The sequence below is a fragment of the Lepisosteus platostomus genome, chromosome 12 (assembly GCF_059453375.1).
Source record: "Lepisosteus platostomus isolate fLepPlt1 chromosome 12, fLepPlt1.hap1, whole genome shotgun sequence".
In the NCBI taxonomy this organism is placed as follows: Eukaryota; Metazoa; Chordata; class Actinopteri; order Semionotiformes; family Lepisosteidae; genus Lepisosteus; species Lepisosteus platostomus.
In genome coordinates, this window is record NC_142622.1 from 9,961,378 (window position 1) to 9,978,652 (window position 17,275).

General features: G+C 37.0%; 1 protein-coding gene across 38 annotated transcripts in view; it reads left to right on the forward strand.

Moving 5' to 3' along the window:
- Nucleotides 1-4,860: 4,860 nt before the first annotated feature.
- Nucleotides 4,861-17,275, forward strand: part of rims2a (regulating synaptic membrane exocytosis 2a) — a 267,753-nt gene continuing 255,338 nt past the window's right edge. For 19 of the 38 annotated variants that reach the window (XM_088600866.1, XM_088600868.1, XM_088600872.1 and 16 more), the window contains exon 1: nucleotides 4,862-5,979. In XM_088600866.1, coding sequence (XP_088456992.1) covers nucleotides 5,813-5,979 — 167 coding nt within the window. In that variant the 5' untranslated portion in view covers nucleotides 4,862-5,812. Of the gene's footprint in view, nucleotides 5,980-17,275 lie in introns of all 38 variants that reach the window. The other 19 variants (XM_088600884.1, XM_088600887.1, XM_088600889.1 and 16 more) reach the window with 5 other exon arrangements.

The window sequence follows — 17,275 nt, forward strand, 5'->3', positions numbered from 1 at the left end:
ATTTACCAACTTTATCACCTACCTTAACTTTTTAGTTTTTCCCTGAAGCTTTTGACCAGACTAGATGTACCAGACCTTATCTGGACCCAGAGGAAGAACGACACTAATATCTTTGAAGTGGTGAAAAGGGAATTAAAAATACAACAGTGGTGTTTAAATATGTCTGGCTGGTGTACAGTAATTTATTCAGCTATCAAATCATAATCTCGGCAAGTGTCATAGAGTGACAACTCTTGGGTGTGGGGCAACAGGTGTCAGGGACTATGTTGACTTTGAGTTTGCACAGCATGGCTTGTGTCCTTAATGATGGCACATTCGTCTTTCCTTGTTCTGGGGCTTCCTATTGATCACAGGACCTCCTCCTTGCTCAGACACTCCTCAATTGCCACATCGTTCTGAGGTGACATGGGATTGCAAGACGCATCAAGCCAGGCCTCAGACTGAGAAGGGAGGCTCTAGAACAGGGTACGAACACACAATGTCTCGTTGCACCTGGCCAGATGTATCAATGAGCCCTGAGAGGTTAGCTGCGCCCACATGCAAGGCATCAAAGGGACACTTCCACTTTGCCCCTGGAACAAGTCCTGCGCAGTGGATAGGGGGGCTTTAAAACCCCCCCCGATGAGCACACAGAGACTGACCTGGAGGGAAAACTGCACCCAAGAGAGGACTCTGGCCCCAGGGACTCCACAGAGATCATCCTCCTCCCTAGAACCGGACTCTGAGGAAGATAGGGTAGGCAGGCGCATAAAGGAACATGTTGTCTGGGACAGCAGGGACTGGAGAGGATGACCGAAGCTACTACTGAGGTTCTCTGGGCGTAAGGAGGCACGGCAGGCCATCAACTGGATCTGAGTTTAGAGGTCGGGGAAGCTGGACTGGTCCTCTGGGACATTTGGGTTTGGGTGACTGGGCTCCATGTTCTTGGGCAACTGGGTTCTTGCACTAGTTTGTGACTGTGTGTTATTCGTGGATAATTTGTCTAATGTTCTGTGTTAGGTGGACGGTTATAAAAATTGTGGTTTCATGGGGATCCTTTTGTGTGAGGGAAACGGTAGATTGATAGACTGTAATAAAATGTGATTATGTAGAATGACCGTCTTGCTGGGTCTGTAGTTGCACTGGTGGTTCCGGGAGATATAAATAACCTGTTGCAGGGGGGAAAGGGTCCTCGCACCCTTATATTTGCTAGGTGGCACAGTCGCCTACAGAAACGAAAATTATTCCTGCATTGAAGGGGTCGCCATATGTGACGTAAGCATAATTCTAGAGGGCAATGTCGTTGTCCTTCAGAAAATGCTGTGTTTCATGAACGAACGTAAACGCAAAACACGGACCGAAAACACAAAAAAAATGACACCAGGACTCATAGAATATAGAATAAAGGATTCGTAGAACAGTGTGCGTCTGGAGTAATTAAAAGAGACAAAGGATGAATGGACCACAGTTTCTGATGTCGACTCAATAGTGACGGAATTAAAGTTCAATTGGAAAGGAACAAGAGCAAAAGAAACGTGTGGAAAGGTTATATATATCGACATTGCATCTCCAACAAACGTACTGCGCAACTAACATAAGCTTTTGGAAGTTCCGCTACAAAGTATAAAAGTTTGCATTACATTTGATCTAGTTTTGCTTCATTCGCGCAGTCTACTACTTGTAGTACGGTGTACATCCACGAGGTGAGCATTTTATCTGAAACTGTCGTGTCGGACGTACAGTACCTGAAAGAATATAAAGTAAAACATTCATGCAAAGTAAAGATTCATGCATTTCATACAAATACATCCTGTAATCCTATTTCTACTTCTTGAAACACAAAACAGTGGATACAATTGAAAAGTACTTGGAAAGCATTTAAAACCAGGAACAGGATATATGCTTTGCGTGTAATGAATCAAGGATCGGTGTTGTCAATACAACAGTTATCATACTAGCCACACGTTTTTGGAGACATACTGGACCGTCTGGTTTCTATAACTCACGTCTTCAGTTGTCTTTACGGGTCACCCAAAACACATTCGTAGTCCGCAGTATTTACATCTGTCCACTAACTTGTCGTAGTACAAGGTTCTTAGGACACCATTAGACCTTTTATAATGTCGTTTAGCTTCCTAGTGTATGGAAGAGGCATAGCTACCTATAATCTCTCATCCATAATGATAATACCCTTAGGCTAGCGATAACTGGCCGTCATAATCAATACAAAACAATACAAACACACGGAAAGTGTATCGTACCTCTACACGACTGGACCATAGTTCACAACGGACTCCCCGTATGGTAATAAAATATTCGGCGGTTTTGCCAGTTGGTCTGAGCTCTCATTACATTCGGAAATGACACTATACACAGATTTTCCAACTCTGTTTTGCTTTCAAATCATCGACAAGAAGCCGAATTTTGAGCGAATGAATGGACTACTAAGGACTACAAGAAACACGCTTTCTCTCTTTCTTGTCCCTTTGCGTTAAATCAAGAGGAAGGGAATGGGCGAGTAGTTCTTTTATAGTCGAGAAATCTAAAAATGAGAAAACAAATTTGAACTTTCGAAATGTCAGCTTTACATAATTGCCGTTTAGTAATTTGCAAATAAATACAACAAATGCCGTAACTGAAAGCCGATGGGTTTTTTTTTTAATTCATTCACCACAACCCCAGTTGAACACGTTTCTTACTACAGTACAGCCTTCGCAGGCTCCATAAAAAGAGTATGCTACAACTTGACTGTATCATTAAAAATAACTCGCAAATAGTACACCCTGTAAATTAACCGTATGGATTGCCAAACTTCCGCTTTTCGCACACCACATAGACAATCTTTCTGCTTTTTTGACAGACCTTTCTACCAAATTATCCTGATCAATTTTCTTAGTGAATTGTTCAAAGTGAATTCAGTGGCACCAAAAATATAGACATCCTTGATCAGTTTTAGTCTTGTAAAAGTTTAGAAATTTGTTTTTTTTTTAATTGTACACAAAAGAACTGTTGTACACAAAAAATAAATAAGACAATCAGTTTGGATGCGTTTAATTCAGAAAACATAAATTCAATGCAGAGAGCATAGAAAATGCTCTTAAACGGAAAGATATTAACTGTAAACCCGACTAAAAGCGCAATCTTTTTGTTTGAATAACATTTTCTCAATTAAATTAATTCTTATTTCAATATTATAAACGTTTATTAAACATTATTTATGCAACTTCAATGGTGTTTATTAACTTTAATAATTAGTTGTCGCGACAAAATATATTTAACAAAAGAACTACCAAACTCCCTTCAAGCAAATATATTTAAACAAGTAAATTGTGTTAAAAATATCGCTCGGTGGTAAAGCGGTCTGAAAAAAGGAAAAAAAAGCTATTTGTGTTTTTTATAATTTTCAAAGCATTTCTTCGGAGTGTTTTTTCGTCCCGTGAGAGAACTGTCTCAAAACTTATCCAAAAAGTATGATAAATTATTAAGAACATTCTAAAATATTCTTGTATAGCGTCAGGAGTTGTGCGACTGAAGATCATAAGTGTATAAATCAGATATTTATCTTTGTAAGACTTTGGTCTAAGAACGAAATGCCAATCTCATTGTATGAAGTTGTATGAAACATGTGACCGCCTTCTGTGAGATCACTAATTTCACTAATCACTAATCACTAATCACTAATTTGTCTTTCTCTCAAATCCATTCCTTCAAGTCTCTTTTCGTGCCAACCGATCCCATACTTACAGAATTTAACGAGAACGTCACAATATACGAAAACATTCACATATGTGCTGACATAGTATCAAAATAATATGTAATAAACTTCACCCCAAATACCTAACTTTACAATTTACAAATTTACTTGAGAAAACTAACTCCAGTATCTGTAGTATCTTGCCTAATGAAGAAATCACAATTATATGATTATGATAACTATGCCGATGATGAAGACGAAAATGATGAATACTGTATATAGGCTACTAGTGGAAAATAATACTGAAATATAGCAAAAGTGATTTTAACGAATGTTTTATTGCTATACCATATGTCGTTGGTATATTAGTTTTTTTTTGTAATAGTACTGCATTGAGTATTATACTAGGTAAAATCAAGCAATGATAAACGGGGAGTAGATCTTGTCATCACTACCTGAAACCGATTTATTTGGGCAATTAAAAGAAAAAATAATATTTTGAAAGAAAATGTTTTCCAGGCATTGCTGAGATGTTTGAATTTTTACAATTTAAAGCAGGCTGTTAATCAAAATTACATTTAACCCCACCTTTAATTTGCAGCCAAAACGCAGTTTCTGACAAACTCCAGAAAGCATGCATACACAATATCACGACTGCTGAGAAAATACTACTAGAAATCCAGTCCCAGAAAGATAAACGTCAGGTAACAGGTCCCTCCTCAATGTATTCCTTGAGACAACGATTTAGCATTTTTAATTCAATCTATAAAGTGATTAGTTGAAGCTCAATACTACACATGCTCAGTGTCAAGCTACGGTTTTCGTTCTATGATCAGAATGCTCCATTAGCGAAAGTGGCCTCAACCCCTGATTTAACTTTAAAGCGTGATCCAGGAGATGGGAGAAAATGCATGGCTTTTGCTGACCCAGTGTGTATCTGAAGTTTTTTTTTTTCCTCCAACACAAAAATGCCAGAAAGGCTCAAACTAATTTAATCAGTCTGATCTAGTAATGTACGGGATCCTTCATTGTCAATTTCATTAATCGAATGTTTTTTTTGGAGAGCGCGAAAGTGTTCCGATTGACTCGGTTCCCATTCCATGCAATTATCCAGCCCGCGTTTTCGGTGTGATCACGCTGCCTGCTGTCAATGAACCAGCCTGGGCTCCTCTCTTCCGCTCCCCACCTCGGTCATCGCTCAGCTTTGTTCTACGTAGTTCTAATGCTCCGCCTAGCCTTCCTATCGGGATTTTTTTTTTCATTGCATCCATTTTTGTGCATTTAAGAAATCACCAAGAATTAAGAACCGGCAGGAGAACAAGATATAAAAGAGAAAACAAGAAGGACGTCTGAGAGAGCGAGAGGAAAAAACAAAAAGGGGGGACAAGACAACCTTTATTTCAGGAGGCAAAACAGCTCCCTCTGAAAGATGAAAGCAATGGGTTAGAAAGGATTTGACATGATTGCAAAATAAATAAAAAAAGGCAAGAGCATATTTTATATTCCGCTGCATATGCATCAATGGACGGAGAGTGAGAAGTATGTTTGGAATACTCGCAGCCGGTTTTTATACGACTCAGATGGGCATTTTATTCGCGTCCTCCTCCCTTTTATAGCCTCTAAAGCAGGATTCCGGTGTGCTCTGAAAACCCATTGTGAGACTCCTGAGATCCATCTGGCTTTTTGGCTGTTTCCTCACGCTGGCCGGTGATGGCAAGAGATGTCTTCTCCCGTACACTATCGATGTGACCCTTAGGATTTTTTTGGCAAATTATTTGATCTCCTTCACCTTTCAAAGGCACGGATATATTTTTTAGCTTTTCTCATTCTCTCTCTTTTTTAAATTATTACTGAGTATTGCACACCAGACGTCCGGGGTCCCCGTCACGTTGTCCTTTTTTTGCCGCTGTTAATAATGCAAACACACATACATTTACACCTATACATGTAAATAAAATACTACGATATCCGCTTCATAGTATCAGGGTCTTTAAATGCTCTATTCGTCCTTAGACCAGTGCGATAACCGAGAATGTGGAAGCTGGTACTTTAATTTTTTTTTGGCATTAGCAATTACTTCCAATTAAATTAAGTATATTCTATTGCTGGTTGTTGATCTTTTAGCAATTATATCTAAAGATGTCTGCTCCACTTGGGCCCCGGGGCGGGCCAACCTCTCCCCCTGCGGCTCCTGTTGTACCGGAGATGCCGGACCTCAGCCACCTCACGGAAGAGGAGAGAAAGATCATCCTCGCTGTAATGGACCGACAGAAACAAGAAGAGGAAAAGGAACAGTCCATGTTAAAGTAAGTCATTTAGATGTTAACAGTTGTGAAGCAAAGGAGTTAAAGGAGAGGAGGGACGGTCAATGTGGTGGCACATAAAAACCTTGTACAGGCTAAACCCCTCTTGCAAGCTGTTCAAACCGCAGCGAGGGGTCGCGCAGTTGTCTGGTGACCATTAAAATTAAATTATGCGTTTTCTTAACCATTTGTTTTTTTTTTTCTAGCAATGAATGGGGAGTGTAACTGCACTCCTGTCCACTGAAATCCAATATGGATGCAGACGCGTATAAGTACACTGCCGACAGATTTATTGTAGGTTTTAATGTCTGAACAAAATAGTGAGGATGGAACCAAATTTATAAAAGAGATTCGCATCTTATCCAAGCACAGTATTGTGTGGAATTTCTTTCACGTGTCCTGTTTTTATTAAGAGAGGGGGATACTGTTGTATTTTCCAGCTAATATAAGACATTTTCTAGTTAGTATCTATACCATGGGCCTACTTTTCACTCTGTTGGCTTTGGGTTGGGTTAGCAACGGCCGCCATCTTCGCAAAAAAAATTCCCATCAACTCCCTTTTATCGTAGACAACCCAACGTGTAGTCTCAAGCGAATCTACCGCTGCTGACATCACTATTTTAAACTTCACAGAATAACTGTGTGTACTTCTACATCATCTATATTTCCCAGTGTGTAGGCTTTGCTGTTGTAACGAAACCACAGAACTGTTTCTCCCCTGCATCTCTCTCGCTGTGAACCTTTCAGTACCACGGCGCTGTCCACTTTCCTTTAAGGTGGAGCTGAATTCTTTCGGTTATCCCTGCCTATTCCTGCGATTTAATGTTTTATGACAAATTGAATAAGGGTGTAAAACTCAATTAGAAAAAAAAATCCAATTTCTTAGCGTTGTCCATAGATGAGCCCGGCCAAGTCTTTACACTTGTGAAGTTAAAACGAATAAGACTTTTAATTAAAATTTACGTGTATTAACAGGGTCACTGTGAGTTGTTTTTTTTTTAGATATTTTATGCTTTGATGGGAATTGTAAATGGCACCGTATTCTGTAATTCTGTGAGTAGTATCTTGCTGATGTATTCATATTGGTATGCTGTGTAGTTAGGGTAAAAGCATAGGTTGCAAATACATTTTTTCTACATTGTAGTTATATTTTGTGATTTTGTGTCACATGCTTTGTTAGCATGTGGGGAGAAGGGAAAACCTTTAACACATCTCATGTTATTATGTATCCTAGTTTTATGAACATACATTCTGTGGGTTTTATGGTTTTTATTGGACACTCAGTATGCTGTAATTCATATGCAACAGGACACTATAATCCGTATTTGTACACACCCTATAGTTATGTACTTGTTATTATTTAATAGCTATTCTATCGTTAAATGTCAGATAAATAAGTACAGTTACAATGTCGATTTTATGATTGGTACACTTTCTTACATGTGATGGTAATTCATCTGGCAGCTGAAAATACCCCTGCCAAAAACACAGTACCCCAGTATGCTTTGCTTTTATACTAAGTTATAAATTATTTGTGAGGGGTGTAAATATATTAAGCATAAGCATTTAATATAACAAAAGTTGTTTGGTGGACACCAGTATGCGAGACATTATTTAATTGAGAAATGGTTTGAAAACAGTGTCTCCTTCAAAAAACAGCATAAGCATAATGTCAATATATTCAATTTCTTCTCCTCTCTCGATCTTTAGAACCTTATTTCTTTCTTCCATACCTTGCATTTTTGGGAATAAACCTTAGCTGACAGTGGTGAAGTGTAAGGAGTAAAAGCATGTTTATAAAACCAACTGATTTACAATTGAGTGGATCACAAGCACACCATAACGTTATCTGTTATTTTTATAAACTGTTAACTGTGTTTCTCAAAACGTCTGCTGCTGAAGGCTTGCTATTAAAATGAGCAAGGTTTGTGGGCGTATCCGGTCAGATCTGAAAGCAATACAGTCACAAGAAATTCAGTAGCATATTTGCAAAATTAACGTGAGCAAACTGGAATGTTGTAAGGTTCAGGTTTCTATCTCTATGAAAACCAGCTTAGTGATAATTATTGGACTACACTGCTTTTTCATGCCCATGATATCAATGTTCAATGAAAGCTGAAGTAAATGAGCAGATAATATTTCTCTGTTCAGTGCATTTTAACATGTTTTTCAATCTAAATAAGGAATTAGCTCAACATCTTTAGCCCATGATCCAAACTAGTTTTTGCATTGCTGTTAAAATGGCAAAATGTTAAATATTTTAGCACAGAGTTTTCTTCCTTGCAGTACATTTAGTGATGGGGTTGTTCTCAGCCATTGTCTAACTTTGTGTTCCTTGTGACTAGGAAGCACTGTGCTTTTTGATACTGGGTAAAACAATAGCGAGACAGGTGGTTAGTGGCGGTAGACTTTCTTTGGCCAACAAAGTAAATGCAGGGTTAAGTTTCCTACATACTGTAGAACCTATACAGATAATACTTTGCAAAACCTTTAGAGAAATATTATGTCTTGTGCACAGTCTTGTATTGCTCGCAAAGATACTAATAGCACCTGCATTTATTTATTTATTTCATACATATCGAACGTGATGTCTTTTCTGAAAGATGTTAAAACTCAATAGATAAAATAATTCTTCGAGTCATTTTTCAATGTGCCACAAGAGTTATTTAGTTTCCCTTCTCATGCTAAAATGCCCACTGCGTCATTATGTAGTAGTAGATTGTGTCTGCTACAGTAAATTACAACGTTCTGGAAGTCTCAGGTTTATTCAAAGTTTATCCTTTGTTTAGTGATCTAGTCACTAGTCAGGAGTAGTGTTAAAGAGCCATAAGAACACTGGCAGGTCTGCCCTCTTATGGACAAAAGTTAATTGTCTGGACTATTACTAGTCCTTGGCTTTTCTTTTTTTAATGTGATACCCCTTCAAGGATTATGCTATTATGTTTTGGGTAAGAGAACCAGGAATCTCAATCTAATTCTTCTGAACCACTTTGGGGGTACGGAAAAAGTGATAAATAGAATAAATAGATGGACAAGCAGGTCACATGAAATGCCAGTTTCTAAACGTGCATCAAGAAGGCCTGGTAACTGACTGCAGCAACACTAATTAAAGTTTTTAAACCAGTCTGTGAACATGCAAATTCCTGGATTAGTCAAACTTTTATAATTTGAAATAAGGATGTATGTTAGAAAAAAGACCATGGGGAGTCTTAGAATGTTTTAATGGGTTAGTGTTATTTCATGATAGTTATAGCTTACAAATGATTTCACTTTTAAGTGATAAATAGTGATGCAGTTGAATGGTGCTATAGAAAGGGTTCGCAAAAGGAAATTTGCGCATTAACAAACATCAAGATCTCTTTAGTAAAATGTTTTCAAATGTTTTTTTTAATGTTTTCTATTATAGGTCTTACTATGTACTGTTGAAATGTGTAAACTCTCAGCATCTTAGTTACACATACAGTATAAAGTCACTGAATATACAAAGACTGTACTCTAGATGAACATATGTCCATTGAAAGCAACAGTCAAGCGTAATTCAAATAATTCAACAGAAACTAAAATACAGTAGCTGGAAGGTGGAAAAAAAACAGATCACCTGGTAATACAAAAGTCAACTGTATTAAATTGTATTACATTTTGATTGTCTGTCATTGTACAGTGCTTTTACTGTGCATTAAAACTGCCCTCTTCTGACTTGGAGGATGAAGAAATATTACCAGAAATGTGTGTTAGATTGTGATAGGAGGTGCTGCGGGCCTAACAGTTCTTAACTGCTGCAGAATGTTGTAACAAGTTGCCCAAGGAGGTGATCACTGACATTCTCACAAAAATCAAAACATAACATTGAGGAAAACAAAATCAGCATGACAAACGGATAAGAAATACATTTAGATATGCTATTATTTCAAAGCAAATAAGTTATATTTTAATATAACTTATTTGCTTTGGATTTAATGTTTTGTTAAAAAGTCAGTACATGAGACATTACTTAAATCATTATCAGTTAGGAATGCGTTAGGCTTGGTGTTTAATGCAGTTTTGTGAGGACAGAATGAATTTGTGGAATTAATTGCATAGCTCATTAAAAAAAATGGTGTACCATTTTATAGAATGTGTTCTTGTTTGTGACATTTGGAAGTAAAAGAGATTGAGAAAAACATTAAAGTGTACCTGCAATGACATCACTTCCATGTTACACAACTCTGAGCTGCTTTTAAGCCTACAGGGTTTATTAACAGAGCCCTCAGGCACATTGGAGAGAGCAGGAAGGTTAGCCTTTACCATTGATGCATTAGTGCCACACTGTGACGTCACTGAAACAATGGAACACAAGACTGGAAATGCTCCTGTAAACAATTATTGCACGTCAATAATATTTATGTTCATTGAGATTACCTTTTTATTCAGATTTTCTTGCCCCACAACATCACACTAAAAGCTGAAAGAAATGAATTTACATATGAAGGTTCCAGCTGATAACTGTTATCCATAGTATGTTTTATCCAAAAACAATCACCATTTACTATGATTCCAAGATTAATATTATGATTCTAATTGTCTATGAATGATTAAATAAATCATTTAAATAGCTTACAAGCATGCATTGTCTGAAATGCTGTAACATAGAGGGACAAAATACTTGGGAGTAATGTTTTTTTTTACTTTCAATTATTTGGCACTTAATTTGTGAATGTTTAAGCTCATAGATATTCTGAATTTCTTTTCAGAATTTAAGACCAACAAACTGCACTGCAACACAAAATAGTTAAATAACTACCTGTTTGCAGTTCACCCTTAAAACTGTTTCCTTTATAATATGTTAAGTGTTTGTCAGATGAAAACTGTCTGAACATGGGTCAGTAACTCATTCCATGGTAGCTCCTTAGACAGATTGTGCCAAAAACAGGAAATGCCACAAATCCTAGGGAATACTCTGATTATAAATGTGTGTAGATGTTCATTTACTGTGTCACAAGTTGAGCTTTTCTGCCCTGTGTTCTGCCTGTTAGCCCAGTGCATATAAAAGTATTGTACGACAGTTCACAACAGCTCTGAGAGTATGAGAAGGAACAGTAGAGATTCTGCCTGATTGTACTTTTGATGAGGCCTGTTTTTCTGAGACATAGAAGAAGCTCTCTCCACTTAAACCTCTGCTAAGTCTGGATCTCTATTTTTTCCACGTACGTTTCTACGCTTAACCCCATTTGTGTTTCTCGTATAGATTTTAACATTCACTACAAGTAAGCCTGCTTCTTGTTTAAGTGTGGAACTGTTAAACTATTAAACTGTAGGCAGTATTATACACTGGTCTCTCATTGGAACAGCAAAACCCCTTAAAGGCTTGTTAGAATTATTAGATATTTTTTCAAGTAACAAGGAGAATGTATCTAAAAAATCTTACAGAATTTCAACCTTTGATTTTTATTTAATAGATTTTTATTTCACTATTATATGTATATAAACAACTAAGTTGTGTATTGGGGTCCCAATTCTTCATGTAGTGAGTGAGAAGATCGCTCTACAGGAAATTTAACATTTTGTGTTTACTTCCTGGATTTTTAACTGGGGGCTTTCTGTTGTTCTTTTGTGCATGTCCTTCTTTATCTTGGAAATTATATATGCCAAAACATTCAGTGAAACTGCACCTTATACTGCTCTTATGTGGGGACCTCTGTTCCACTAACTTGAAACAGAATTACAGAAAACATGTTGCAGAACATTTCAGTTTGTAAACGTATGCTTTTGTAATGCAATACCAGCTGAAATTATTTTGCTTATGTATTGGCAGAAGTACACATGCTGTATTTATTAAAAGAGAAACATGTCTTCATATAGTTTTAATACTTCTGTATATAATTGTCAGTTTTGTAAAATGTGGTTTGATAAATATAATGCATATAACGCCTTTGTTAGGCTTAGCAACTGCATTTTTATTTCATCTTAAAAATATTACCTTGTGTTTACCATTACTTTTAATATCTGGATGAACATAGATCTGTTCACCATTTTGCTGATGATGAGGTGTTGTGCTGTGGAAGAAAGAAAGTAAAAAATACAGTTTGATCAGGTTTCTTACACAAATACACCACAGGTACACCACTCCATGGTTGATGTCATTCCTACCTTTAAATAAAAAAGGTATCACAAAAAAACAAGCAAAACATAATTTGCGGATTCACTAGTGGTACCATGATTTTCAGTTGGCATATGGTACCCAATCATTCATAAATCAATGTAATTAATACATAAAGACGCACTTTTTCAGTTGAAAGTACCATTGTAGTCCTTTGGCCAAGTTTTGCAGTGTCATTTGTCATTTCAAAAACTGTCTGAGTCATAGTACCGTAGGCCAACATGGTAGCATGGAGTAAAAATTAAAAAAGCATTTCTGAACCATTAAAAGTGTAGAATGCATAACATGCAATATAATGTATACATAATACTTTAAGTGTGATGTGTGGCTACTACCACCTACCACTAAAGTTATTATTATTGTTCTTATTGTTGTTATTTGAATATATTTGACTTACCTTTGTTTCAAAGCGATGTACATTTTATATCCATTTTACTGAAGCAATCTGATCTTCGTGGTCAGAGGTACAACTGCAGTGAATCCACTTTGAATCCACAGCATTCGAGTTGTAATTTCAGAGCCCTAGCCACCACTTCACTCAGGAGAGAAATAAATAATTTAAAAAATGGAATCTGAACATACAGTAGGAACTGTACCATATGGATTATTGAAATTGTTTTCTTCTGATTTATACGGCCCTCAAACTGGTTCTGCCTGTGAACTTTGCACAACAGGTATGGGTAGTGTTATTTCTATCTGGATTGGATGCAAATTGTTAGTGACACACTGAAAGATGGACATTGAACAGTTTCAGTTAGGTTTTGTAGTTTTGTAAGGAATTTAGGAGAATGTGGTTTAAGTTCCAAATAAATGAAGTAGCTCAACAGCATTCTGTGATGGGTTCGTTTTCAAGGAAGCACAAAGTCTGAAGCTGCTGTAGTTTGCCTGAAAAATGTTCTAGTAACAGAGCACAGTACTAGTGTTAGGGCTGAAATGTGCATTCTGGGCTGTCTGAGAGAAATCACCTATGGCAACTGTATTTTTGTCCCAGTTCATTTACAAGTTCTAAATTCATAAGCCAGACAAACCTAAATAAATATTGCTTTTTAATACAAGACAACTTTACCAGCTGGTTTTAATCAGATCTGTTTAATATTTCTGGTTATGCATTGTGCCAGAGCTACTGTATATGTGAGCCATGATGAATGCACGTCATGATCTGCCTCATACTGAATTTCCTGGCATTTATAGTGTCTGTTTTTTTTGTACTTTGCAGAATGTGTCAGAGCAAATGTACTTCTGACGTATTATTGATTTTACATTGCACAATGTCTTGTGTCACAATACACAATATAGCAACACTCAAATGTATCCAGAATTGGTCTTTACTGGCCTTAAGGTTTTTGTCCATTCATAACACAGGATGAATATCTTTAAAATTAAAATTAAATTTTCATTTGCCATAATTAACAAATACTAGAAACAGGAGGTGGTGTATTTAAAGATTATTGAGAAAAGACAGACTTAGCATAAGACATTTTTGTTTTATTATGTGAAAGTCTAATTTAAAATGCTTGTGAACTTATTTTGCCTCCACACCCATGACTCATGTAAAACATTGACTGGAGTTACACAACTTTTAACTCCAAACATTTATTTAATCATCTGACTGTGCTGTATTTTATTGTATGTTTAGCAAGTAATCCATCTTGACATTTCACCAGGTTGCCTAGAACTCTTGATGATTTATCCCTGGAAATACAGTGAGTCATGTACAGTACAATATTTTCCTACTGTTGTAAATGTACTTTATCATTTATACACATTATACAGCTATATAATGGTGTGAAACAATATTTTAGTTTAACTGTTGTCTGTAACCTACAGTGACCACTGTGTAGTTTATGCATCTACTCAAAATAGGTTATTATATCAGTGAAACCAAAATGTGTGAGTTCCTCTTTCCTTTGGTTTTTAGCATGGCCTTTCTCCTTAGCAGGGGCTTTTATAATCAATTTGTGTGTTGGATTTCTAAAGAGTACAAACGAATATTACATGGTAGCACATACAATAATGGACAAACTTTAACAACCACGGTGTGGCAGACTGTATCAATCCATCATTGATATAAAAAGGGGAAGAAAGGCAAAGAAGGGAAAAAAAACCCAGGGGAGAAAGAGAAAGCCACAGGGAAAAGAGAAAGAATAGTGGAAGGACAGAAGAGAGTTTTTGTGGTCAGCAACCTTACCTCTGGGAGGCGGTGGTGGAGTTGTAGATCCAGACTTGGAGCAGGAGACGGAAACGAGCCAAGTTCTTCACATCCTCGTTTTTTTCTTCCTCAGCTGGGCTTCCCCAGACTTATCTTCACATCCGTAATCAAATGGCAAGAGTTCAAGAGCTTAAGACCACTGCCTCCGGGTGCAGCTAGTTAATCTGTCTCTGTAGCCGTGCCCCCTGCAAGCTATATATATTTATTTTGCTTTTTACATGGAAAATCTGCACTTGTTTACTTATTGTGTTTTTTTTACGCCCTTCCATTCGATATTCAATTATAACAAATAGGTACAACTGTTTTTACAAAAAAGGATTTTTGACTATTAATTTGTTTTTGGTCACAGGACACATTTCTCGTTAAATCGGGGTTTTTTTCTTCTCTGTGATGTTTCATTGGGAAGGCTCATAGATGAGCACATTGGCATTCTTGCACTTTTAGTCTTGACTCTATTTTTAAATCTCTGTGGGCTGCTTCATGTTTAGGTTACAGCTGTACAGATGGCTGCATTCAGCATGACCTCTTCCTGAAAGAGTATGTCAAAGCTCAACTGCAGGCTAGTATATTGTCACTGCTGATTTTCGTAGCATAAGTAAAAACTATTGGTTTTGTCCCATGTAAAAAAAGATTTTTGAGAGTTAACAGAACCACAGACTAAGGCCATCGTCTTTGAACAGTGCTGTAATTTCATCTAAATAGGCTCAATGCCTGCAAGAGCTCAGGGTGAGGAAAAGGTTAGAGGTTTTGTGTCAGATGTGTCCAAAAACTCAGTGATATTTTTTTTAGAGTGCATGTGCTTACAAATATGTAAAAGGATCGGTCACCAAGGAAAAGATATCTATAAATAAACAAATCTGTGTCAGTGAATGACTGGAGCACGAGAACCAGACAAATACAGCGAGGGGTAAAAAAAGAGACCAGCTGCTGCAGCAAGCTTAATGACAAAGGACTGCCCTGTACTGACAAGGTGTGTCCTCATTATGGTAATCATGATACATTAGGTGAAACTGATGAGATTGGTGATGTGTAACATTTGACTATATATCAATGTCTTTAATAAACTGCTGTTGTGTAACCAACTTGCATGAACTGTGAAGTACATTTTTTGCCTAGATGACAGTGAACACCGTCTGTTACAATATTATTCATAACGTACAGAAAGATTGATTTGTAGCAGCAGCGGTAGGCACATAAAAAACATAATTAAGAATGTTGCATATTATACATGTCAGTTAGTACTTCTGGTGCATTGTAGAGTTCTTGCATGAGAGGTTGAAGTTTCTGAAAGTGAGATTGTTAGGGAGTTATGCCATCCCTGTTGACGAAACCAGAAATACTGTATATGGCAGCTGTTTGGGTTAGAATACAGTTCAAATTTGAATTTGAAGTGAAATTGCTGGCATAATTCTAGCTGTACAACCTTTGTGTATGAATGTTCAGGTGATCTACTGTACACACTTTCTTATAAACACTAAATAAACGCATATTTACATTGTTACTGGTGATGTCAGTCTAGAGAAGATGCAAGATACTTCAAAGACCTTCTAGGTGGTTAATTCAGAGAACTTCCACTATGCAGAAGAGGCCTGTCTGTCACTTTCTTCCTGTATCGTGACTCATTAGTGTCTCTCAACCCACCATGCAGTGCCTCTGTTGACAGATCTAATTAAAATGGATATTTTATGTTCAAGAGTCCTGCTGTGTGCTATTCTGAGTTAAAACATCTACTGTGTTCTGCTAGCCTTTTGACTTCAAAATGACACTTTGTATGTAGTTTTCCTATATTTAATGTTATATGTAACTTGCAGTGCACAGCTCTGTGAACATGTATTTAAGTTTTAATACCATAATGTGAACTCAAGTCAAAAATAAAACTTCTTCTACTTCCAAGCAAGCCCCTCAGTCATCCTGCCTACATAATGACCACACTACTCTGGAGGTCTTATTGACAGATAGTGTTTATTTAGTCATTATGTACTGCCCAGTCTCCTTTGGGATTTTCAGTCTTTTAGTATATTTTCAAGGGGATTATGTTTGAAAACGTTTGATATTTTATCCCAAACACAAGATATATCATACAGGTTAATTCTAATTTTTCCTTTGTATTCGTGTGTGTATGAATGTGTGTCTTGCAAAGGATGGGCATCCTATCCTGCCATTACTGAATATTGATTCTGCATTACTGTATGTAGTATACAGTAAGTAGAGTTATTCCTCTATGAATACTTATGATTCAGTTATGTCACTCTTTTATGGTTGGGTGGGACCTTAGAAATTTTTCAGATGATGGGTATTATACCTGTGCCGAGTTGTTTAGTACAATTGGGTTAATACCATCAGATCTTACAGTTTTGTTACTAATGAGTGCTTGTAGCATGTCTGACTCTTCTTTTATAATATTCCTAAACCTGAGGCATGTTGTCTATTTTTTCCTTAGTAAATACCCAGATCAAATTTTCTTTTAATATATCAGCCAGTTCCTATTCCTGTTCGTATGTAATCATTTTCTTTAGTGCCTTCTTTCTCATTATTTTTTTCTGAATTGATTGACCGAACATTTTGGCTCACTACTCTCTAGACATTGATGTACTGGTGGCATGAATCTGGAGATGCTCACTGTTCTCTTGACTTTAACTTACTGGTGGGCTGAATCTGGCCTGTGCTTAATGTCTTTAAAATGTTTTCATGTTTTGGTTGTGAGGATGCCTGGACCCACGTATAGTAACCAGTAAAGTTGTTCATAAAAGGAGTGCTGGCTGAGCTCTGTAGTCTGTACATCATTGATTAAGTCTGAGATTTCCAAAGCAGTAACACTAAGTAAGGCTGTGTCTAATCGGTATTAAGATGAAGACCTCAAAGGAAAACTAGGTTGCTGCCGGAACTAGTGCTGGTGGATCAGTAGGTGCTACTCTTCCCTCTGGACCAGAATTTCCGAACTAATGGCCTAGTAA